We start from the raw sequence: 25,580 nt of genomic DNA, 5'->3' as shown, positions 1-25,580 counted from the left end.
TAGAGCAGTTATGAATATGAGTTTCTCTAATACTTTCCCTAATGCTCAATTGGAGTATCTAACAAAGAAGTCGTCAGATCATAGTCCTATGGTTATCAATTTCGACAAAGTGGAGATAAGGTATGGTACGTCACCTTTTCGATTTCAAAATATGTGGTGTTCTCATGATTCTTTATTTGATTGTGTGACAAAGGTGTGGGTTGAGCCAGTATATGCCCAGGATCTTTTGAAGCTTGCGGCCAAACTGAAAAAAACAAAAATAGCTCTTTGAGCATGGAATATGCAGGTTTTTGGGCGTGTAGATCAGAATATTAAGGAGCTTGAGGATCGTTTGGAGGCCCTTGAAAATCAAATGCTATGCGATTCTAACCTATGAATTGAAACAGAATTTCTTCTCACCAAGATTGATCTGGAAATATGGGAACAAAGAGAGGAGACTAAATTGGCGCAACAAGCAAAAAAATCTTGGCTTAAAGAAGGGGGCCAAAATTCAAATTTTTTTCATGCGGTGGTAAAGCAAAGAAGGAAGAATTCTGTGATTTCTAAAATGAATCTTGCGGATAGGAGTGTGTTAAACTCACCAGAGAGCATTCATCTAGCAGCAACTTCTTACTTTCAAAATTTTTTAATAGAAACAAGAACTCATGAAGTGGCCGACTTACCAACCATTTTAGAGAAGGTTAAAACTAAAGAGGAAAATGAGTTTCTTTATCAAGATCCTTCAGAGGAAGAGGTAAAAACTACTCTTTTTTCCATTCCTAAAAACAGTAGCCCAGGTCCTGATGGTTTCGACTCAACTTTTTATATTTCATGTTGGGATGTGGTTAAAGAAGACTTATTAGAGGCTGTCAAGGATTTCTTTAATGGCACTAATCTACCAAGGTTTTATTCTTCTTTGTACATAGTGCCTATTCCAAAAGTGCAGGATCCAAAAAGTTTTGAAAAGTTCCGCCCTATTAGCCTTTGTTCTATTGCTTACAAGATTTTTTCTAAGATTATTGTTCAATGCATGACTGGTTTACTTACCCGAATAATATCACCAGCATAAGGGGTGTTCATTCCTAGCCGAAGTATATTTGAAAATATTACTCTTGCTCAAGAGATGGTGCATTCCTTGAACAAAAATAATGTTGGTGGTAATATTATGGTGAAAATTGATATGGCAACGACTTATGACCAAGTTGACTGGGATTTTTTGCTTCAGGTGTTAGAGGGATTTGGTTTCTCTTCAAATTTTTGTAAGTTGGTGGCTGAATGTATTCAGACTCCTTGGTTTTCCGTTATGATGAATGGTTCTTACAAAGGATTCTTAAAACCTACTAGAGGTTTAAGGCAGGGTGACCCGTAATCGCCTTATCTATTTATTGTCATGGAGGAGGCTTTATCTCGATTGCTACAGAAAAACTATGAGGAGGGGCATATTGGCTGTTTTTCACACCCTGTGGGGACTCCTTTGATTTCGCATTTACTTTATGCAGATGACATTGTGATTTTTCTTAATGGGAAGAAACGATCCATGCGGCGTCTTATTAAAGTTCTGGGTATCTATGAGCAGTGGTCTAGCCAAATGATTAGCAAAGAAAAATCAGCTATTTTCTTTTCAAAGAAAATTCCTACGTGGCAAAGGCGGACTCTGATAAGATTAACAAAATTTTTGGAGGGTGTTTTCCCGGTCACTTACTTAGGTGTCCCGATTGTTTCTAGGCATTTAACAATTAGATCCTTGGAGCCTTTGGTTCAAAAATAAAAGGTAAGGTGGCGGGGTGGAAGCTAAAGCTATTTTCGCATGGTGGTCGTCTAATTCTTTTAAAGCATGTTCTCACTTGTATGGCGACTTATTTGTTGGCGGTATTAGACATTCTGAAGGCAGTTCAAAAGAAGATGAATTCTATCCTTTCAAAGTTCTTTTGGGGTGAAATAAATGGAAAGCCGAAAGTGAAGTGGCGCTCGTGGTCTAAGCTATGCAAGCCCACTAGTGAGGGTGGTTTAGGTGTTCGTGATTTTGATGAAGTTCAAAAATCTCTTCATATGAAATTTGCTTGGAGGCTCATGACTTTAGATAATCTTTGGACAAAATTTTTCCGTGCTAAATATGTGAAACAAGGACATATCTCTATAGCGGTTCCTAAAGACTCGAGTTCTAGGTTTTGGAGATCTGTTATGCGGGTTTTACCTTAGGTGGTGGAGAACGTACAGCCAAAGGTAAAGAATGGCAAGGGTTCGTTTTGGTTTGATAATTGGTTGGCTAGTGGCCTGCTTTGTTTGCAATTTAACAATATTCAAAACCCTCTGCTGAATATTAAAGATGTGTGGGTGGATGGTGCCTAGGATAGGCAACACTTAGTAGAGTTGGTTGGTAATGACAAAGCCGAAGAAGTCATACACAATATTGCTTGTGGGAGACAAGGTGGGGATATTCTAATTTAGAACTCAATGATAAAGGAAGCTTTACGTTGTCAAGTGCATGGGATTTAATTAGAGTCAAAGGGCCACATGTAAGGGATATGGATTGGTTGTGGCACAATCTCTTGCCAAAGAAGGTTAGCATATGTGTTTGGAAAGCTCGTTTTGACAGCTTTCCATTGGATGAGAAAGTTCAATCCTTAGGAATTGCTCTTGCTTCTCGTTGTAACTGTTACAAGCTGGGTAAAACAGAAACCTTGAATCATGTGCTTGGTTCGAGCAAGATTGCTGTGAAGGTTTGGGATCTTGTCGCTACGGCCTTGGGGGTTCCTTGTACAACTGCAGTTTCTTGGATTTATTGTGTTCAACAATGGTTTACTTATGCTAAGAAATCGACTCAGAGGGGTGTAATCATTGGTATCTTACCAAGTTTAATAACTTGGAGACTTTGGGTGCGTCGTTGTAAAGCCTGAATGGAAGGTGCTAAGGAATCGGCTAAAGGAGTTTGGTTGGCAATTAAGGTTTGGCTTAGGAGGATTTCGGAGAGTATGAGAACAAGCAGATCCCTTTCAACTCAGGATAGCAAAGTTCTAAGTGCTCTTGAGATTCCAATTATTACTCCGAAGGCACAGACTCCTTGTGTTGTTAGGTGGGGGATTCCTCAGGTCGGGTCCGTAAAGCTTATAGTAGATGGTAGTTTCCGTGGGAATCCAGGGACTTGTGGAGTGGGTGGTGTGATTCGAGGTTGAAGCAGGGATTTCTCGGGTGCTTATTCGTCCTTCTTTGGCTATGGCACTAATAATAAAGCCGAACTTAGGGCCCTAACGGAGAGAGTGCGGATGTGCAAAGAGATAGGTTATATGAATGTGGAGATTGAATATGACTCTAATGTAGTGGTTGATTGGGCTCGTTCTCGGAAATGCATGGTATAGTATTTTTGGGATTTTTGGGAAGAGTTGCTTGAGCCTCTTTCCATGATTAATTTTACCATTGCTCACCAATTCAGAGAAGGAAATAAGGCTGCAGATTTCTTGGCACGTCCGGGAGAGGAAGGCACCACTATGAGATATTTGGAGTTTGATTCTTTACCTCGTCCAGTCAGAGGCATGATACAACTTAACAAAATTGGTCTCCCTAAGTTAAGAGTCTAATGTATTGTTTTGTCTTCGTTTTCCTTTTCGTACGTTTAGTTTCTATATGTTTTTAATTTGCTTTGCTGGAACCATGGTTTTCCTCCGCCATAAGTGAGGGATTTTCTAATAAAGTAAGGAGGTGCCGCCCTCTTTTACCAAAAATAAAAATAAAAAAATATTTCACCTCTTCAGGAGGTTGAATGTAACATCTCTTCAGGAAGTTAAAAATATACCCTCTTTAGGAGGGAAATATTTACCATCTCTTCTGAAGATTAGATACATAGCCTCTTTAGGAGATCTATCACTTCGGGAGATTAACTATATAGACGAAAAATTTAAATATAATGCCTCTTTAGGAGAACTATCTATTCGGGAAATATATATATATATATATATATATATATATATATAACCTCTTCAAGACAACTATCTTACCATCTCTTCTGGAAAATATTATATTCATGTGGAGTAAAAATTACAAGAAAAAAACAAATTAAACAATAATTAAAGAAATAACTCAGTTGGTTAGAGTTGGTTTGAGTCTAGTGCTGATAATATAAAATATGAAGGAAATAAATAGAAAAATAAATAGAGACAAGACAAAAACTTTATGTGGTTCAGATATACCTACTCTACAGGCGGATGGGATCAAAAACTTCACTATCTCGAGCGGAATTACAAGATGATTTGGGACCGAACTTGTACAAAATATCACTTCTCTCTTTATCCCTTGTACAAAATATTGGGATGAATCTAAGAGCAATAATCACATACGAGCAATATAAACAACCAAAAATTGGAACACCGAATTTACGTGGTTCGGCCGAATCAACCTACGTCCACAGAGCACACACAACTTCACTATAAACTGGGAGAATTACAAGGAGGAGAAGGAGGCTACTGCCCTCAACTCAACTCTCTCTCTCTCAACAAAGATTCACTCTGCCTCACACAACACTCATAGCTTCTGCCCACTCTTTGCACTCTATTTTGCGCACAACTCCACACAACACCCTCTGCACTCGCAATGTTTTTGCCACACTCCTCATAGCACAAATTACACACACATATCGCATAGCTGCAAAGGGTGGAAGTCAAAATAGGCGGCTTAATTTCAATGCAGGTGGGCTGGGTAGGCAACTGCCAGTCTCCAACGTCAACGATTGCGACTAGGTGGTGCGGTTGCCTACTCCATTACGAGCCACACCCTAACACAAAATATCTCTCTTCACTTTATCTCTACTCTTCTCTTATCCTCACTATATATATACTTACATTAAAGCATTAAATATGTGTGTCCCAAATGAGAAGGAGAGGGAGAGGGTGCCCTTTTATAAGGCAATATGAATAACTAAGCATTTATTGGGGTGAAAAAACCAAATTGGTGAAAGATGGGGTGGTGAAAGATGGTTTGACATACATATTTTTCATAACAGAAAATACATATTATATTATATTCCCATTATATCAAATAATATTAAAAATAAAAATTTATTTAATATGATTAAGAATGTCAATGATGCCTAAAATTTAATTTTTATTTATTAATTTTATATATTTTTATTTTATTTTCCATAACAATTAAAAAAGGTGAATTCTTTCACATTTTTCTTTTTTGTTTTCCATAATATTTTTAAGTTCCAAGTGGAGCCTTAATCTGTCTTAGCCCCCTCAATCAGTAAAAGAGACTCCGTGAAAGACCAGACCTCTCTCTCTCTCTCTCTCTCTCTCTCTCTCTCGCGCGCTCGCGCGCGCCCACGAACACAGCACATCTACTCTATGGATCTCCACTATTTTATTTTAAATTTGTATTTTCGATATTTTAATAATCAGATCGAGTCTAGAAATTTGTGCATGCTTACTGCTCTAAAATTTTATTTTAATTTTAAGAAAAAATTAAAAAATAATTATGAATTGAAAAGGATATTGCAATTTAATTAAACGAGGAGTTACGAGAAATTATAAGAGCTCATTTGAAAAACAAACCAAAGTTGAAGAATCCCTTTCTAGTGTTACTAGTATTACAATATAAAGTAATAGCAAATTATGGAAGGGTGATATTCTAGCATCTATTAAATGTTTTTTTTTTTTTTTCGAGTAAAAGAAGAAAATGGAAGGTAGGATTATTAAATACCTTTGAGGTCCGGAAAGCGTTGCTTCTTGGTACCTGTGACGTCCTGCGCGCCGGCGGAGTCGAGACCTGAACCTGACGATTCAATCGCCAAAGAATCAAACAATATATATAATCAATCAACAGTAACCGCTGATGGACTCATATTGAGCGATCCTACCTTCAATGGCGGTGAAATAGGCCTCGCGCGATACAGCCTGAATCGCTCCGATCTTTAAAAAAGAAAAAAAAAAATCACGAAGAGATTGTGATGTGAGTGTGTGTGTGTGTCTGTGAGAGAGAGAGAGATAACATACACCAGCAGCTTTGACGAAGCTCTCGGCGACGCGGTTGAGGAGAGGGTGGCCAAGGTCGAAGAATCCGCCTTTGTCGAAGCTGCAAAGCTCGTCCAGCAGCGATCGAGTCTCCAAATTACTGCCGTTCATCCTTGCCTCTTCTAGTTTGATCTCTGCAATTTCCGCTGCTCGATCTCGCAGGAAATGCGTGCGCGGAGAATTATTCAAATATACAAAACTCTGAAAATCACAACAGCAGAACCGTAGATTCAAGACGGGGGGCGGGCTTGAGAGATCAATGGAGAAGACGAAGAGGGAAGAAGCATGAATCGATCCTACAGGAGAGAGAGAGAGAGAGAGAGAGAGAGAGAGAGAGAGAGAGAGAGAGAGAGAGAGAGGAGGACACGTGTTTCGGAAGGAGAACGTGTCTGCTCAAGTCGTAACAAGAATGCGGACATGGCGCCAAAGCTCAGCCTGGAGGCTGCCACGTGTCGCTCTTCTGTAACAAAATGTTTGAGCGTAACGGTTTCCACACTGCCTAAGCATTACACTAATAACTGTCTGTATAAATGATAATTACATCCAAACAAGTTTTTTTTTTTTTTTTCACACTAAAACACATTTAGATAGCCTTTAGATTTATATTTGTATTAAATTTTGATAAATTGTAGTCTAAAATTATATTAAAATATATACTTAAATACATCTAAATTTAAATTTAATATCTGAAATTCATATTTACAAACACAATATTTGCATTTAAAATATAAAATTATTTTATTAAATTACTTTATTAAAGAGAAATCCATTTTTAGGAGTAATATTAAAACTAACAAAGAGAAAAGAAAATACTAATTAAAACTTGTCTTTTTCTTAATTAATAATAAACATAATGTGAAAACTTATTTACCCCAAAAAAATTCAAAAGATTTTTTATAGTGGTCGTTCAGTTAAGCAAATATTAGAGGTAAATATTAGTTCATGTAATAAAATATATAAAATAAAATTTGTAGTGACTAGAAAAATAAAGTGTTTCTATAAAATTAATAGAAATAAAAATTTCAATGTAATTCTAATTATAGAATAAGTAAAGAAAAATAAAAAATATCAATGCAATTATTAAATGATATATATAACACTCTCATTATTTATTCTATAAGCAATAGACTTATTGTGTGATGATTATATAACATATCTCGTTACTTCACGAACTTTATTTTAAATGGGAAAGGTATTTATTTAATAACTTAAAAGATAGGGAGTACAAGAAACTTAAAATAAATTGTTAGTTCCATTCTTTTAAGATTTTTCTAAAAAAGAAAAGGATCAGTCATATCCATAAACTTTCTTTAAAAAGAAACTAAATTTTATGCTAGTTTAATCATATAACAATTTAAACAATTTGAATAACTTATTTAAGAAAAGATCCGGGTCACAGCCATTACTTCTGTACAAGTGCACAACCATTGCTTCTATATAGTAATTCAAACAAAAATAAGTACTTGTGCTTAGAAAAACCATACAAGGCCATAACCATATATTTTATAGCAAAACCTAAATAAAAATCCGTATCCTTACACCAAATCTTAATTTAGTCCTCCACACTTCAAGCAACACAATAAAGATACCAAAATTCTTGAAGAAGCAACACGGGACTCTTTTTACTCAGCCCACCAAAAAGAATTGAAAAGGCTCACTTGATTCTGTCTATATAATTTAGACGCCAAATTTTGTAATGGCTTGATAATGACCTGTACAAACGCACCAAGAGAACTCGGGCTTTTAATGCGATCTTACCATACAGGAGGAAAAACGAAAACAAAAGCTATACAAAAATAGAATCAAAAGGCAAAAATACACCTTAAATTTGCGAAGGAAGAAAAGCATTCCAATGTTGGTAATATAACAATATAAATGTTTTTTTTTGTTTTTTTTTTTTTGTGGGAAGGAGGAAGGGGCCATATAGCACAACATTATGTTCAAAGTTTAATTTACAAAAGTCTATAAATGCATACTACCAGCACTACATTTAAAATAAATTGTGGCCTCCCGCCAACTTCTCTCACTAACCTTCCTTCCCTCCTCTCTATCACCACCACACCACCTACCACAAAATTGAACTAATAAAACAGAGGAAACTGTGCAGGGCATATGTTGGGTGCCCCTTCTTCTATAATAATGTTGATTTGGCTTTAAAGAGACCAATTAGGCAAAAGAAGGCAAAGAGGAAAGATGGTGGGAAATGGGGGCAAGGGCGATTTCTGAAGCAAAGAGAGACTAAAGATGAAAATGGGTGCTGATCAATGTGTATTACAGCAACAATTACCCAGGTCAAAACATTGGGAGAAAAATGGAGGAGATTGGACCTAGAAGAGTATCTTCTCGCTGCCATACTGCTCGCTGTACAGTATCCTACCCCAATGCTAGCAGTGGAAACAGTTGCACCACAATTGGCCCCTCCCCTCTTTTCTTCTGGACTGTATCCTTCTCTCTTTTTCAGTATGGTGTTTGTTCCTTCAGTAACTCAGGACGGAATGCCCCAACGCGCATAAATAAAAGTCGCATAAAACAAGGAACCAAACCGAGCTGAATACTACTCTGAGGAATAAATTAGGATCCATTTACGGTCATTTCTGGCGAGGAATTTGGTGGTATCAATGGACAGTCCTCTCCACCTAACTGCCTATTGTCTGAAGAATTATGAGCGCAATCAGAACAGCTTCTAGAGGCAGCAGGTTCATTCTCTTTATGGTTATCCTCAGCAGAATAGTCACTGTTATCGGAACAACCACTAAAAACAGCAGGCTCCTCTCCCCGATGATTTTCATCATCTAAGCTTTTGGTCCCATCTGAAGTGCGAGAAATGATATGCATGGTGCTTGTTTTCTTACCAGGTAGTACTGCCTGGCTTAATGTTGAACACAAGGCAGCAAATACACTATCCCTTGGTTTCACATTTCTACCCACACGTTGCTTCTTTGTCGGTTCAGGCTCCTCCCTGGGAGCTGTTTTCCGCTTCAGCCTAAGGGACTCAACTAATCCTTCATCTCCATCAGAAGTTTCTGGCTGCTTCCTTGGTGGTGGTCTGTAGTCCTCATCATCATCGTCATCATCTGCATAGTCCACCAGTCCACCAGATCTAGGACTACAAAAATAAAGACAGGTTCCATGAAGTGTGGTCATGTGTCTATTAAATTATAAAAGAGAATTGTGTCAATAATAAATACCTTGCATTATCTCCATTGGGTAAAATGGGTTGAGCTTGTACTTTTTGGGATTGTGACGTGCATGCGGACGCTGCATCTTCTTCATCACTAATTAAGTGCAAAAATTCAGTTGCTATGGGCCTCAAAATTCTTCAATGCTATTACACGAGAGAGAGAGAGAGAGAGAGAGAGACAGAGAGAGATACCTGTCCTCATTGAAGTAGTCTTCCTCTTCTTTCTCAAGAGCACGTTCATCAATTCTTTTTCTAGTCTCCAATGTATTAACTGTGGCTTTTCCTCCAACATTTTCTAGGGACTGGAAATTCATTTTTCAGTAACAACAGAAATCTAAATTCACAAAATGTGAGTAAAAACTAGAAAAGAATATAGTATACCTGCTCATATTTAACTTTTAGAGACTGAATGGTGACCAAATACTCAAATTTGACCAACTGATTCCAAAATGAATCAACTAGATATCTAAGTAATAATTTCAGGTTTTCCTGCATAAGCAAAATAATCAGTAGATAACTCCAGCTATTATCAATATATGATGCCAAAAATAAAACAAAATAAAAGGTCAGAAGAGCAGAGTACCTTTCGGATATACTCAAAAAGTTCTAGCACTGCAGAGTTCAACAGATTATAGCGGTCCCCATTACCAACAAAAGCCTCTACAACCGGTTTCAGAAGGTTGTTCTTAACAATATGATTTATCAGATGTTCATCCTGCAAATTATTTCATATTTTAAGCCAACTACCACATATTTTAATTTTTCAGCCCAACAGAATACAGCCAAAAAAAAAAAAAGTTAAAAAAACAACCAAGCCTTAAGTCTCACTAGTTGGGTTGGCCAAATGAATCCTTTCCCATTATTCCATGAAATCTAGGACAAATATTAAATGAATGTTAGGGTGCAGTCAAATCCTTACCCAAGATCATTATATTCTAGATCCCCTTCCTACCGCAACTAACAACAATTAAATCAACTCCACTCATTGGAGCATTATTTGTCCTACATCAGGATTACCCAGATCATCCTAATCATCCTTTCCTAATCTTATCATCTACATGTGCTATGCCAAGATAACTATGGATGGGTTCATTCCTGACCTTTTTCTTCTAAACTTATACACAGCACTCATCCATCTTGTCATTTTCATTTCTGCCAATATTTTCTGGATATGTTGTTTCTTAGTTGCCTAACATTCTAACCCATATATCATGGCAGGTCATATCGTCATTCTGTAAAACTTACCTTGATGTTTATGAAGTTTTTTACAAAAATATTATATAAAAAAATAAAAAACAAATATATAGGGGAAATGGGAAAAAATTACATAATTTTACCGAACCAACTTTTGAAAAATCGGTTCAGGCTTAAAAAAAAACAAAAAAAATATATGTTGCTGCCGGGTCTCATCATTGTCAGAACTAAAAAAAAAAAAAAAAATTGACTTGTCAGGCTCATTTAAGAGGGGAGAGAGGAGAAAGGGGAGAGAGGGGAGGGGGACTTTTGTTCGCAAGGGGGGGCCAGGGGGTCTGAAATCAAGGGGTGGGGAATTGGGCCTGTCAGCGCAGGCGGGGAAACAGAGAGGGGAGCGAGAAGAGGGGGGGTTCTAACGGCCTTAAGGGGATGGGATAGGAGAGAGAGAGAGAGAGAGAGAGAAGACAAGGGGAGGGGGGGATGTGTACGTAAAGGGGAGGGGGGCCGGTTTGCATGCATGCCACGTTGCAAAATATATATATATTTTTAAAAAAAAAAACTGAGCAAACCGACTTTTGAAAGGTCCGTTTGGAAAAAAAAATGAAAAATTTTTTTTTTTAAAAAGTGACCAAAAAGTCGGTTTGGTAAATTCTTTTCACTATAAATTCACATCACCGTCCAATTGATTTAACTCATATCATCATCCAATTGCTCTCCAACTGATAAATATTTATTTTGTCTGCACACTTCCTACTATATTTAACACATAAAAATGGAGTTTGGTCCACTTGATTCATCTATATTGACATTGGGAACTGTACATCCTTCCTACAGGGCATGGGATGAGAATCATTTTGACGCCTTTAAAGGACGTCAGTGTGTGCGCACATTGGAGACCATGTGCCATGCTCATTCTAGAAGCATTCCGAAGATTCAACAAGCAAGGTTCTATCCACTGTACCAAATTCGGTACATTCACTTAGACCATCATTTAATTAGTGCATTGTTGGAGCAGTAGAGACCTGAGACGAACACATTTCATTTTCCTTGCGGCGAGGCGACGATAATTTTGCATGATGTCGCAGTTATCACAGGATTACCCGTTAATGGCGACGTCGTTACGAGCACGATGCAGCAAGACTGGGATATGTTGTGCCAAAACCTACTTGGACGCAACCGCCCCTTTGGCCGGAGCGGACGAAATAGCACGTCCTTGTCTATGACATGGATGGATGGGAACTTAGCTAATCTTACTGATGAAGCATCTGAGGAGGCTGTATTGCAGTACGCTCAAGGGTACATACTACGTCTAATGTGCGACTTGTTGTTCGTGAACAATTCGCAATACTATGTGTCGCTAATATTCCTCCCGCTGCTAAGTGAGTTGGAGAGGGCATTGACGTATAGCTGGGGTAGCGCTGCCCTTGCATGACTATATAGAGAGATGTGTCAAGTTGGTCGTAGGCAAGCGCAATCAGTTGGAGGTCCCCTATTCCTCCTATAGGTTTGGGCATGGGAGCGCATGCCCTTTCTTGCTCCAATTAGAGTTGGCCTGCCACATCTGCCTGCTGATGTCGACGATGACCGGTTCGCACTTGCAATTAGATGGTGAGCTTTATATCATACCGCACACGTCCCTCAGCATACTCTGTGGTCATATCGATATGGCATTGATGTGATGCGTGAGGACCAGGTAATACCGTATTTATTGTTTTTGAATCGTTCAATATGGGTTCGAAACGTTTACTATTCGTAATAATTTTCTGACCTAAATTCAGTGTTAGCCGTTTATATGGATGTCATACACTGCGGATGTCTACGTGAATTTACCCCCTATATGCCTCATAGGTGTACAAGTTTGGCTAGTTCGTACTCCTATGATTTGCGTTCAGATCATGGAGTGGCACTTGTCGGACCATGTAATGCAGCAGTTTGGGCTGAGGCAGCAGATCCCTCGTCCAGCTCAGACAAGTTACTATCTCGACAACCATAATTCGGATCTACACGACTATAACCAACGCGGCGGTCATCAAATCAACTGGCACAATAAGTACGAGCGTACTATCTAGATGTGGCAACACAGTCTGGACAATGTCGTCTACATACTTAGGGAGCTTCCACTCCCTAGGCATCCAAGGATGGAAGACGGATATAATGATTGGTACTAATCCAACACGATTCGCTGTGTGAGCAAAACCGCCAATTTAAACATGACAGTGGTGAAAGAAAAAATTACTAAACGCATGTAAGGAATAGACCCCGACTTTATCATTAACTTATAGGTACTTTCAAAACATATTTTGATGTAGGAGCACATGATGGGGAGCATCCACTTGTCAAACTGTGTCCACCGATTGCGGAGGCATGTATGCAGTTTGTCGCTTAGGAAGCTCGTCGGTCAATTCATAGGTCTTCCCGCGCCGACGCGGATGGGCCCGAATCGGATGATGATGTTGCAGTTGCTGAGCAAGCGTCACAGAGGAGAGGTCGCGGTGGACCTCGCCGGAGCCGTGGGGCGGTCGTGTTCGAGTTGAGAGGTGGGGGGGGGGGGGGCCTCCCACCCAACCATCCCAGTTAACGCAAGGTGATTGGGGATCATCAACACCGCAGTTCACACCGGCACAGACCTCCATCTAGCACACAGAGACTTCTTCTTCCCACATGCCATATGGGGGGTATCAACATCAGAATGGGGCATCCACCAGTACACCATACCAGCCGGAGGCTCTGCAGTCCACAGAAAGCGACCCACCCTCAATGTATCGAGAACAACAGCAATACCACCAATTTCTAAACTCATCACCGAGCCCATTTGATCTTTTCGTTGATGTGGGGGGGGGGGTCTATTGATGCTAGACTAGAGGAACATATCCCACCAACAACTGAAGGTAACGATGGTACGGAAGGGCCAGCTGGACGTCGTAGAAGGCAACGTCAAACGCTGCAAGAACAACGCCAACAATCGCCCAGATAGAGGAGACCGCAACCATGTGGGACTTAGTGACCCAAGACCATGTGGGACTTAGTGACTTAGGCTATTTCATTATGCATGTATACTTTAATGTTTTTTTTTTTTTTTTAGCAGTGAATAATAAATTTTTATAATTATAAATTGAGCACAACTCATAAATTAATAACGAATAGAACTCGAGTACAACTCACTATTTTCAAAAGCTAAAAAGCTTAACCATAACTCATAAATGTCAAGTACAATACACATTAAGTACATATTTGGAAGTTATTATGATAGTCCAGCATGGTCATGACCTCCTAAAGCAACCTTGGACACCGATTGAGGTTGTGACCCTCTTCGTGACAAAACCCGCACTGTATCCTCCGACCGCCCTCTCATACATCTATTTCATTACGTAGTCTCGAACTTTTGGGGCGTCCTTTCTGCCTAAGCAACTTTTGGTTACCGTATGATGTTGGCGCCACTGAATTCGTCCAATATTGTTCATGGAGGAATGGGATGAAGTCCATCGTATATGTCGCATAATGCTCCTACACCGTGAAATAAGAGTCAATATAGCCACTGTACCCCAATCTCCTAGCACCGCAGACAACTAATAAGTGAGAACAAGGGTAGTATAGATTTTGTCACTTCCCACATGTACACCGGCATCCATTTATGTCAACTGTTTGAATATTTCGACCCTTATTTGGTGGTCGCGGTGCAGTTTGTATACTAAACAACCCCCTTTCAATGTTGAAGTTGATAACCTCATGTCCAGTATACGCCATTTCCCTCCTCTGCATTTGCAACAACATATGTGGTGTGTAACCATTCCCCAACTCCATTGCTTGCCGAGATGCCTCCCGCCAGGTACTAAAGTACTGCGCAACTCGATAAAATGTCATCTGGACAATGGCCGTTAATGGTAGACTGCGAGTTCCTTTCAGGACAGCATTAAAACATTCAACAAGATTCGTGATCATGTTTCCGTACCTTACGCCACCATCGTGACATTGCGTCCACATGTGAGGAAGGATCTCTTCAAAAAAGGACTTTGCAATTGGCCCACCCTCTGTTAGGATTCTTTTCATCCTACTATTGAATTTCCTAACGTGGTGCTCCCTACCAGCTATTTCAACGATCCGCTTTAGCATTGTATTGTGCACCCTCTGGTTGAAGTTGCTAACAACATAACGCAAGCAAAATCGATGATGCGCACGCGGTGGTTGCCAGACATCGTTCTGACGAATGGCAGAAAGAATACCGGCATGTCTATCTGATATAAGACACAAATTATCGCGATCAGTCACTTCATCTCGAATGCACTTAAGGAACCAGGACCATGTACGCGTGCTCTCCTCAACGATAGCAAACACTACAGGAAAAATTTGTTGATTTGCATCAGGGGCCGTTGCAATTAACAATTTACCTTTATATTTGTCGTACAAGTGTGTTCCGTCCACACAGAAAACTGGAGTACAATGACGAAAACCCTCTATTGATGCAGCGAATGACCAGAACACACATGTCAAAATAGCAACGCTGTTAGCATCAAAAATTTCTATCCACGCCCACTTCACCTTTGTACCAGGATTTGTTTCACACATAGCATGCATCCACTTTGGAAGCATTTGATATGAAATATCCTAATCTCCAAACAGCCTTGCTACTGCCATTTGCTTCCCAAGTCATACCTTCCTATACAATACATGGTACTGATACTTTGACATCAAGTGTGCTTGCAAAGTTGCAATGGAAGCACCGGCGTCACTTTTGATAATTTCTACGATTTCATTTGCTACTAAGCTGGACTTCAGTTGCGGGTGGTCTTACGAGAGAGTCTCATTTATGCATGTATGTGGCCCTCTATATTGTGTAATTTCAAACATCCTATGCTTTCTGTGTTGAGTTGCACACAACCGCCAAACACAGCTCTCATCTACACTGCACCTAACCATCCACGTTGTTGGGGTGGATTGCACCACCTTAAAATTGTGGTGTGTTTGCGCATGGTGGATGGCACGGAGTGCATGAGGTCATCCTTCGTGTCAAAAATCATACCTTTCCCAAATTCCGAGACACCATCCCATCGTCTGCCCTCAAGTGAGCTTTCAACTTCAGTTCTGATATGACTAACTTCGACATCGACCATGTATGCTAACGGCGGCACGTCGCATACCCTCCTGTGACCGACAGGTGTGCTCTGAGGAGGCATGACAACTTCTTCATGGTGAACCTCATATGCAGTTTGTGCACTGGCTTCATCTACCCCTCGGTCTGCCTCTTCAAAATCCTATTCTAAATCCTCTTCTTCCTCTAATTCACAGTCACTGTCCATATTCAGTTGCATTGGTTGGACCATGTATGCCCCCCTCTCATTCATGACAATAGATGGAACCATTTGGAAGTCTAGTATGGGGATAGCTCCAGTTGAACTTCGGCCATGCCTATACTCTGTTGACGGTTATGGTTCGTAATGATAATTGCTTCCCACATTGAATCCTTGCAAAGTAGACCGCTCACCTCGGATCTCGGTTGACAAGATTTCCAGCTGAAATGATGTACCAGGGACGTCATTCAAATCTAATACTACAATCACCTGTGAAAGATTATCAACTAATCTGCTCATCTCACCAGTATCATATTCGGTATATGGTTAAGAATTGATGAATGCTTCACCCTACAAACTTGGGGCTCCGCCCATACTACTGCTACAAGGAATGTGTTTAACAAAAATCTCAGCTACATATACGTCTAGACAAGAATTCTGCGGGTCCAACGCAATTAGGACGTCTGCATCAATTTTTATTAGGACGTCAATGTACATGAAATTTCCACCACCCCCTCGTTGCGGATATCTCGATGTCAATTCTAACATGTACTCATTTAGATCAATATCTAAGTCTTCATATATTTTGCGTTTCAAACTTTCCAACTTCATCCTCCTTCAAACTCGAATGGCTTTCGTTGGCCCAGTATTGTACTCAATACTGGTCGATCCATGAATAATCTCACCATCAATGTATAATAAGACCGTCACTTTGTTAGCCGACGAATTACGTCACTACAACTTCTAAAAAAAAAAATTTATCTGTAAGAGGTGGTGAAGGAGGCTGGAAGATCAAAGAATAAATGAAAGAAGAGAAAGCTTGAGTGATGGCCAAGAGATGATGAATGGATATATAGGGGTAACCAAACCGACTTGTGGAAAGTCAATTTTGATTTTTTTAGTTATTTTAATACCAAACCGACTTTCCAAAAGTTAGTTTGGACGTCACAATTAATTTTTTAATACCAAACCCATTTTCCAAAAGTCGGTTCTTTAAAAAAAATTTAAAAAATTTTACCAAACCAACTTTTCAAAAGTCAATTTGCTCAATTTTTTTTTTTTTTTTTTTTAAATTAATTTGGCATCGTGCATGGCACAGCCATGCATGCAGACTGGACACCCGCCCTCCCCTCTCTCTCCCATCCCATCCCTTAAAGCCATCAGAACCCCCCCACCCTCTTCTCTCCCCTCTCCCCTCTCTGTTTCCCCGCCTGCACTGACAGGCCCAATTCCCCAACCCCTAAGTTCAGACCCCCTCCCTCACCCCTGCGAACAAAAGTCCCCCTCCCCCACCCCCCTCCCTCCCTCCCCTCTTAAATGAGCCTAACAAGTCAATTTTTTTTTTTTTTATTTCTGACAATGACGAGACCCGGCAGCAACTTTTTTTTTTTTTTTTTTTTTTTAAGCCCGAACCGATTTTTCAAAAGTCGGTTTGGTACCATTTCCCATTTCCCCTGTATATATGTTTTTTTTTATTTTTTTATATAATATTTTCATAAAAAACTCGACGTTTATGATGATACAAAATGCTCGTAGCATTTTCCCTTACATTTTATCTATTTTACCCAACCTGCCAACAATAACTTCTAAACAAATAACTGTGTAAAAGAGAAATAAGAACTCGTGAAATTAACTACAAGTATACAGGATGCACCTAGAAAATCTTTAAAAACCTAGGAGAAAATGTACAGATACAACTGGCCAGAACATGGGAGAGCATGCAGCACAATCATCAAAGGAAGCAGTGGCCGTTCATTTAACTGAACATGTGGCAACTGATTATGTATCCAACAAGCCATCCCAAGTCGTTAGATCAAGGTTTAGACGAATTCAGATAAGACATGCTAATTGAGCATGATGAAAGGCCAAATATCTCAAGCAAATTAATGCAGTGACAATACAAAGGCAATTTATTTCAGCATAATGCTTTCTTTCCAAGGATCAATCCAAAATTCTTACATGTTGGGAAAGAATAGTGCGAACAAATCGAATGGCAGCAACCACTAGGTACTTCTCCCTCCTTCGTGTCAGTAACAGAACTTTATCTATCACATTGTTGAGGAGAAAGTTGCACCTGCAAACAGAAAAGGAAAAGCACACATTATCACAGGCAACAACAGTTCAGTTCCAAAATATCACAAAAGAAGCACCCAAATGATTACTTTATTCTATACGGGTAATGAAGAACACAGAAGCAAAGCAGTTCACAAATGTTGGACAATATTTCAGGCTTGGCACCATTCTGATCTGCAGCTACTCCACCAGAACCAGCAGATACACTGACTGATTGAGCAACACCTTCCAAAGGACATGATGATATTATAACATCAATCAACTGACTCAAATGCTTCTCGTAAAAAACTTCAACAATAGCATCTCTCTGCAACAAAGCGAGACACCCATTTAATATATAATTATTGGAGCATTAATTAGGTAAACTATTTTCAAAGAAAAACATATGAATCAGAACTTAGATGCGAGTTAAATGGCATTTTTTTCCAGCACATATGAAAGATAGATTTTTACACCATCATAAACAAACTTAAAACATAAACTCAGAAACACCATGTACTCCACACAAAATTATTACAAAATAAAACAGTCAAAATTTGTTACGATATCAATTACTACCATTCTGTATACGACATATTAAACCCATATAAAGGAAAAGTCACACCAGCACGCATGATGATCATTCTGCATCTTCCCTAATCATTTTCCTATTGTTCTTTGATCTCTTTCCTTCCTTTTAAATGCACTTTTTCAAATTTTGTCAAAAAAATGAAAATGTCATAAATGTGAATCAGATCACTTGGCTTCAACCCCAGAGCTGTCAGTACAATACCAGTGAAAGGTTAATTTATTACAGAAGTTGGCAACTGAATTTATTTTCCCATATGATTGTTCAATACTTAATAGAATACAGCCTCTCATTTTTTTTCAAAGTTCATTTTAATTTTATTTATATCATTTCAACTTAAAGATGAGCGACCTTAAAAATTGTTCAAAGGTAGCGAAAAACAATGGGATTTTTTTTCTCTTGCAACAAGGTGAGGGGGCAGGTGGGTGGGATGCATATACCGCATTCATGCCCATCCAAAAAAAAAAAATACAGCCTAACAAGTTGGTACAGCTAGTTCAGCTTCAAAAACAATATGATTGTACCTAGTTATCTATGGGAACAAGGATTAAGAGGAGCTACAAAACAAATGCTCACCCATATATTTATTCTGCTTAAAAATCTCAATCATCAAACCAGCATAATCATCATTAAACTTTATTTGAAATATTAAGGTTATGTTCAGTTGGCGAGACGCCTATTCCTAAGAATAGCTTAGTTATAATTAGATACTTAAAAAATGCTTCTACCATAAAGCCAATGACAATGTAAAACTTTCTATGAATCCATAACAGGATTATATAAGGAATAACTATTCCCAACTTTTACCATAGGAATGTCTATTCTTTTCTTACAAGATGTTGGATGAAATAATAAGAATATTAAAAAAATATTTATTACCTCCATTCCCAATATTTTCACTATATTCTATCTCATTGCAAGGAATAGCTATTCTGTTAACCAAATGCAACCTAACGATTTCTATATTTTCTTTTTATTCTGATGCAAGATGATGCCGCAATAGTTGAATTAACACTCCACATAAGCAAAAGAGCAATTACAATAATTCAAAATTTAAGTGGGCACTCTCTTCACCACTTAATATAACAAATAAAAATATAATACAACAGTTGCATTTTAAGAAAAGTGGGGGAGGGGGGAGAGATCACCGGCAAATTCTGCGATCCTGGAGGCAGTGTGTACGAGTCCAGTAAACTGCGAATAATTTCTAGAAACTGGCAATTCATGTCCTCCCCAAAATCTAATATCATACCTTTAACCTGTCAAGGAATAACCACACTAATCAGATTCTCAGAAAGGAAAGTCTAAATAAATAAATACCTCAGTAGAAATGCAAAAATATAGATGAAAATGCATAGCAACCGTTGCACACTTCTTTAAAGCAACGCCAAATGAACCTAAAAACACAGGTCATGGTTAAGACCTCGTTTTTAGTGAATCTTACTTTAAAAAGTACATTATGGCCATCAAAAAGATGCTTATCAATTGGGAGAATTCTATTTTTCTTTATCATCTGGGTCTTCCCAAAGTCAGGCTAGTAAGCCTTGTCTAAAGTGGTCTTCTTTAGAATTGTTTAGCACGGGCTTTCTTGGGGGCTCCCTCAATCCTCTCCTTTCTAAAAGTACACCATTTTATCCAAATGGGAAAAGCAAATCCAAATGAACTGAACCAAATGAAAGTATATGCAAGCATATCCAAGAGTCATAGAAGCACTGCAGATATTGATCGCTGATCATAAGGTACTAGACAAATACCATGCGGCGAAGTACCAAAATATAAAATAAACACACCTATTTTGTTCCATAAAGGAAAACATTAGGAAGACCTCGCTAATCCCATTAAAATCTAGTGAGAATAGATTATGCTTGCAATCAACTTCTTAAGATGTAGTACAGCTCACTAGTAATTTAAGAAATGAAAAACTTATAGCATTTGTATGGGTTTGTCCAAATTCATACAAAACTGTTCATGACCACGGGTTCAAGCCTTGGATTTGAAGATACTCCATACAATTTTTTTGTACTACATTTTCTCCATATCTGCTCAAATCCAAATCCTGAAACCCAAGCTTCCAAACACAGGGTTAATGTTTCCAAGGCAGCAAATGTTTTGAAAATCTTGATCTCACTGAAATTCCTTTCTTCTCACTTTCATTCAATTCCATTCCTATCCCATTCCATTCCACAAACCAAACATGACATAAATTGCATACCAAAAGCCCAAGTAGTGGAATTCCTTCTTGCCGAATTATGTAAGAACGCAGCAGGTTAGGATCTTGATTCATAAAAAGAATGAGGATGTCTGTCCTGCATCCATTGGAATAACCTGTTGTCAGGACTATCTTCGGATGGGAGAAAAATTACAAAGCAAAAAGCGGTCAAAATATATTCTAAAGATTGGTTCTAGGGCCAACATTACCCAGTCAATACAAGCCGCTTGTCTTGACTCTTCAAAGCATCAGTTATTATGTCAAAAATGCCTTCATTTACGAGATCCCTACATGCAAACAGGAAGTTGGACTTGATAAACATGCAAGATAAGATGACAAAGACACTTAAAAGACCTGCACCAAGTAGAAACTCAGCAATCCCAAAGGTAAAACTTAAAACATAAATTGACTTGAAAATCCAGGTCCACGTACAAGCAATAAATCTGTATGTAATTTCTATAATTCACCAAACTGCATACCTAAACAGCCGGTGCTGCTGGACCACCTGCAAGCTCTTACTCACGCTACAAAACTCATGCAAGAAATAAACCTGTTTTCATGAGACCATACAGCAACGTCTCAATGTAGTGAAGCACATAGTTACATATTTATAAAGTCTACATCCACATCAACATGATGATACAATGACAAAAATAATTCTTTGAACATTTCCTGGAAGAAAAATAATTTCACTTTAATAATCATTTATGGAAGTAGTCAATTTAGCTTTGTAACTTTGTTTCAGCAAGTTTGTATCATTGTTCTTTACCTAGCGTTGATGTTTTCTTAGATTCTAATGCCCTTGGGTTGGCCTTAGCAATTAAGAAGAATGTCTATAACTTAGACCACGTAACAATCATGTAAACTCATCCCAAGTACAAAAATGATTAAGCACACAAAATTTCATCCATTGAACAGCCCCAGGGTAAGTCAAGACATTTGATAATCAAGCATTAAGAACAAAAGGTTGACATCCTTTTAAATAAATAAACAGTAACAGATATTGAAACAAATACGATTTGTTTTCCAGAAATCACCATCTGGGAAATTTTTCTAGAAAATGATCAGTTATCCATTGTTTAGATGAAAGCTGGAATATTTGTCATCATTTGTTTCGCATATGAAACATGCCCGTTGAACCTAGGAAATTATCAATTATACATTCTTTAGATAGAACATGGAATTTCCGTCACCATTTGTTTCACATGCAAAAATATGCCAATTGAATCTAGACTATTGAACTGGAAGTTTTTTTGCTTGAGAGGCTCATGCCTTTTTTTTTTCCTTTTTCTTTTTCCTGGTGGATGAATGAGCTATTTTCCTCAGCAAAAATCTTTTGAGAAAATGAGCACTCTAATTCAGGAAAAAAATTACATAAGATCATTTTAACTGAAACAATACTAATGTAAACAAGGAGATCCAAACTTGTCATTGGCTGTTTACTTGGAAAATGTCATGTCCCCTGAAGATTTTGATCCTTAGTAGTCCCAATTTCAGTCAGTTCAAATTACATATGCCCAGGGAAGCTAGTAAGGTTGCTGGTTGTCTAGCTAACATAGGTCATCCTAACACTCGTTACATGTTCTGGGTAAATCATTGAGGGATGATGTATTTTTGGATTATTTTCCCCATTGCACAAGCACAACTCATAAATTATACTGTTATTTTATGCCAAGAAAAGAAAGCACTTACAAAGTAAGGGCCATTTGTTTATATTCCCAAAACTGAAGCAAAAAAGAAACAGGATTGAATGCATGTTCAATTTTGTCCATAGATCAAATTAAAATTAATACACAATGGGGCACGTGAGATATACTGTAATTTTTTGGGAGGTTTGGAAATTAAGGAACAGACAGGCTTTCAATGGAACAGCCTCTTCTTTGCAGGCTGTCATGGATAACAAGATTTCTATGATCTCTAGTTGGCATAGTAAGACACCTGAGAGAGATTTCTCTGTAATTCTTTATTTTCTAGATGTACTTCAGTGACTGGTATATTGTTTTTGTTAGTTTCACTGTACTTGTCTTGATTTCTCTGTAATCCTTGATTTTCTGGATGTGCTTAAGTGACCGGTGTATTGTTTTTGTTAGTCTCACTGTACTTGTCTGGAATCTTCTTGATGCCCAGTTCTTTTTCTAATAATATTTTTCTTTGCTGACCTTTAAAAAAAAAAAAAGAGTGCTGCACAGTTTAACAATACCACTGTTGAACCTTAATAAATGAAATATTAGAAATAAATTTAAAGCTTGAATCCTCTTGCATGCCCAAGGTTTGGGGGTGCTCAGAGATATATCAGTTGAGAGGGACTCCGGTTCTCCAATGATGCTATGCTGTTTCTTGAGGACAATACTGTGAAATTCAAAAAGGTTATTATTTAAAAAAAATTTCGAAAATGGTCTGAAGAGCAACTTGTCAAGAGCAAGATGACTGCAATCAACCCAGCAGTAGGGACTTAGAGAGCTTTATAACCCTGGCAGGTTGTCTCTCCCTAGATTGGTTGCTTCATTATCTTGGCCTCCCTTTTGGGGAATCCAGCATTTGCAGATTTTTTGGGACCCCATGATCGAGAGGATTGGTAGGAGTTTGGAGGGATGGAAGAGGGCGTATTTGTTACACTTGTTGGTGCCTCCCTTTCCAACATTCCTATTTATTTTCTCTTTTTAGAGTGCCTGCTAGTGTAGCCAGAACTCTTGAAAGGCTAATTTGTGGCTTTCTCATCAGTTTCTCAAGGGAATAAGAGATACTTAGCTGGGAGGTTGTTAGAAGATCCAAATCTGAAAGGGTTGGGGCTTGGGAATGTAGTTAAACAACCATCTAATTGCCAAATGGTTGTTGAGGTTTCCCTTAGAGGTTAATTCCATACGGAACAAAGTGAAAAAATAAAAATTATAAAAAATTAAAAATTTTAAAAACAAAAAAAAGCAAATATGGACTTCATTGAAATGGGTGGAAGACTAGAGGAAGCAGCATTATTTCTCATGCATGCCCCTAAAAGGTGGTGTGTCTGTTCTTTCCTGTCACTTGTTTCAGAGTGCATAATGACAATAGGGTATGACTTTATAAAGATGTATGGGTGGGTGATAATTCCGTGCCTCACTAGTTTAAGCTGTTTAGTCTACAAAACAAACCTATTAGCTCTCTCTTTTCTTCTTAGAAACTCACTTTCATGGAATTTCCACTTTTTTATGAGTCTCAATGCAAAATAGGTCGACTAGCTTGCCAACTTAGTCTGATTGTTTTTTTTCTCTTTTCCAAAGGGATGATGAGAGTGTGGTTCTTCAGATCTCTTTTCTTCAAAATCATTTTTCCTCCACCTATTAAAAACCCCTTGTCCAATTTATTCCCATGGAACACCATCATTTGGAAGGCAAGAGTTCCTTTTAAGATTCCAACGCTCATTTGGACACTGAATTCTAATAGAATTAATATGCATGATTCATTACAGAGAAGAAGACTCCACAAGTCTCTCAGTCCTGCTATGAGCTTGATGTGTGCGACTTGAATGAAACCAATGCCACATTTCCTCCATTGTCAAGCGGCAACCCAACTTCAGAATGTTCTCCTCTCTCTTGCTTTGATGAAGCTTCAGTGCGCCTTGAAACATAGGAGATATCTTGCTCATAAGACACTGGGGTTTTGGCTCAAGTAGGAAGGACCGCGTTTCGGACCAACTTGTAGAGGAATACGAGAACCTTCAAATTCAAGGGTCACATAACCCCTTCAAATTCAAGGGTCACATAACCCCTCCTAGTCTGAGGGATACAGCTGTGTTCTTGGCATCTTTTTGTGCCCATTCATTTGGACTTTTTAGGAGTTTGTTGTTGTTCGTCCTTCAAAGGGATTGGAAGGCAGCTCCTTTTTAATTTCTTTGGTTGTTGTTCTTTCCATTTCAAAGGACACATTGTCCTCTTGTTATTGCACCATGTTTCATTCTTTAATCGTTTTTACTTATCCAAAAAAATTTTAAGCCTGAATAAACTAAAATATGTTTATAACAAATATAATCTCAAATATTTATAATTAAAAAAAGGAAAGCTCAATAAAATAATTATATTTTTTTTATTTACTCAGTAATTGTGACAGAGAACCACTGCCACTTTTAATCATGAAAAACTTACTTTAAAGCGCAGTCTTAAGATGTTAACAATCACATGTTAAAATCTGAACTCTTTACATATTTAATTATAAGAGGATTATTGAGCAATAATATGCATTAATGAACAGCAGGAAGTAAAGTAAATGTGCATAGGTAGCTGTCTGTTATGCAGTTAGTGAACAATTTGAGTTGAATCAAAGCCCCCTTCTCTCTATGTATGTCCCTTCTTCTCTTCTTCTTCCTCTCTCTCTTTCATATTTCTCACTTTTCTCCTTCATTTCCCTTTCTGGCATCAACTCCAAGAAAAATGCTCTTGTATATGAAGGTTGAAAATGGTCAAGATATTTTTTAGGGATATTTTTCTTATCATATTTTTAGAAATACTAAGAATATTTAATTAGAATTCTATTTTAAATTTACGTGGTAAGTTTATTTTAATTTTTTCATTTAAAAACAGTGTGGACAATGATTAATCACAAATAAATTTGGAATATTGAAGTAAAGTTGCAGACTGCTGTTTTAGCTATGATATGGGTACTTTGGCTGCTGACATTATGGGATTTTAGAGATCCTGTTTCATCTCTTGATTTGGTATGGGTAAGAATAGTTTTTTTTTTTTTTTTTGGCTTCAATTGGGGATTTCTCTACAGGTAATTTTGCAAGTATGGTTTTTTTAGGATATGCAGCAGGGTTGGTGGGATTTATTAGCTTTTTTTAAAAAAAATTGTGTTGTTCTTTTTTTTATTTATCATTTCGAGGATTTCTCATTCTACTAGTACATTCTTCTTCCTCATAAATAAACAAAAAGAGAGAGCCAGAAGGTTGAGAAGCAACAAAATTGAAAACGAGCAACAAAAACAAATGCATTTTTGCACCTATTTTTTCACTATACAAAAAAAAACAAAAATACAAAATTGATACCAGACAGCCCTAAGTTGATCTCAGATGCACATCTCACAATCAGCTTTCTTTAACATCTTCCTTCACTAGGAT

General features: G+C 38.0%; 2 protein-coding genes across 3 annotated transcripts in view; both read right to left on the bottom strand.

Moving 5' to 3' along the window:
- The window catches only part of LOC131151369 (outer envelope pore protein 16-2, chloroplastic), a 30,909-nt gene extending 24,543 nt beyond the window's left edge, over positions 1-6,366 (bottom strand). The window contains exons 1-3 of the mRNA XM_058102615.1: positions 5,964-6,366; positions 5,828-5,879; positions 5,671-5,742 (exon numbers count right to left, since the gene is read on the bottom strand). Coding sequence (XP_057958598.1) covers positions 5,671-5,742; positions 5,828-5,879; positions 5,964-6,092 — 253 coding nt within the window. The 5' untranslated portion in view covers positions 6,093-6,366. The remainder of the gene's footprint in view (positions 1-5,670; positions 5,743-5,827; positions 5,880-5,963) is intronic.
- A 1,414-nt stretch (positions 6,367-7,780) lies between these two features.
- Positions 7,781-25,580, bottom strand: part of LOC131151368 (uncharacterized) — a 37,550-nt gene continuing 19,750 nt past the window's right edge. Inside the window, exons 15-25 of one of the 2 annotated variants that reach the window (XM_058102614.1) lie at positions 20,971-21,041; positions 20,701-20,778; positions 20,495-20,588; positions 19,431-19,541; positions 17,804-18,021; positions 17,601-17,715; positions 9,746-9,877; positions 9,544-9,651; positions 9,355-9,464; positions 9,170-9,256; positions 7,781-9,087 (exon numbers count right to left, since the gene is read on the bottom strand). In XM_058102614.1, coding sequence (XP_057958597.1) covers positions 8,553-9,087; positions 9,170-9,256; positions 9,355-9,464; positions 9,544-9,651; positions 9,746-9,877; positions 17,601-17,715; positions 17,804-18,021; positions 19,431-19,541; positions 20,495-20,588; positions 20,701-20,778; positions 20,971-21,041 — 1,659 coding nt within the window. In that variant the 3' untranslated portion in view covers positions 7,781-8,552. Of the gene's footprint in view, positions 9,088-9,169; positions 9,257-9,354; positions 9,465-9,543; positions 9,652-9,745; positions 9,878-17,600; positions 17,716-17,803; positions 18,022-19,430; positions 19,542-20,494; positions 20,589-20,700; positions 20,779-20,970; positions 21,042-25,580 lie in introns of those variants that run through there. The other variant, XR_009135717.1, reaches the window with a different exon arrangement.

This window comes from Malania oleifera, chromosome 3 (assembly GCF_029873635.1).
Source record: "Malania oleifera isolate guangnan ecotype guangnan chromosome 3, ASM2987363v1, whole genome shotgun sequence".
In the NCBI taxonomy this organism is placed as follows: Eukaryota; Viridiplantae; Streptophyta; class Magnoliopsida; order Santalales; family Ximeniaceae; genus Malania; species Malania oleifera.
Note: the sequence above shows the minus strand (reverse complement) of the source record. Positions and strands in the feature narration are given on the sequence as shown.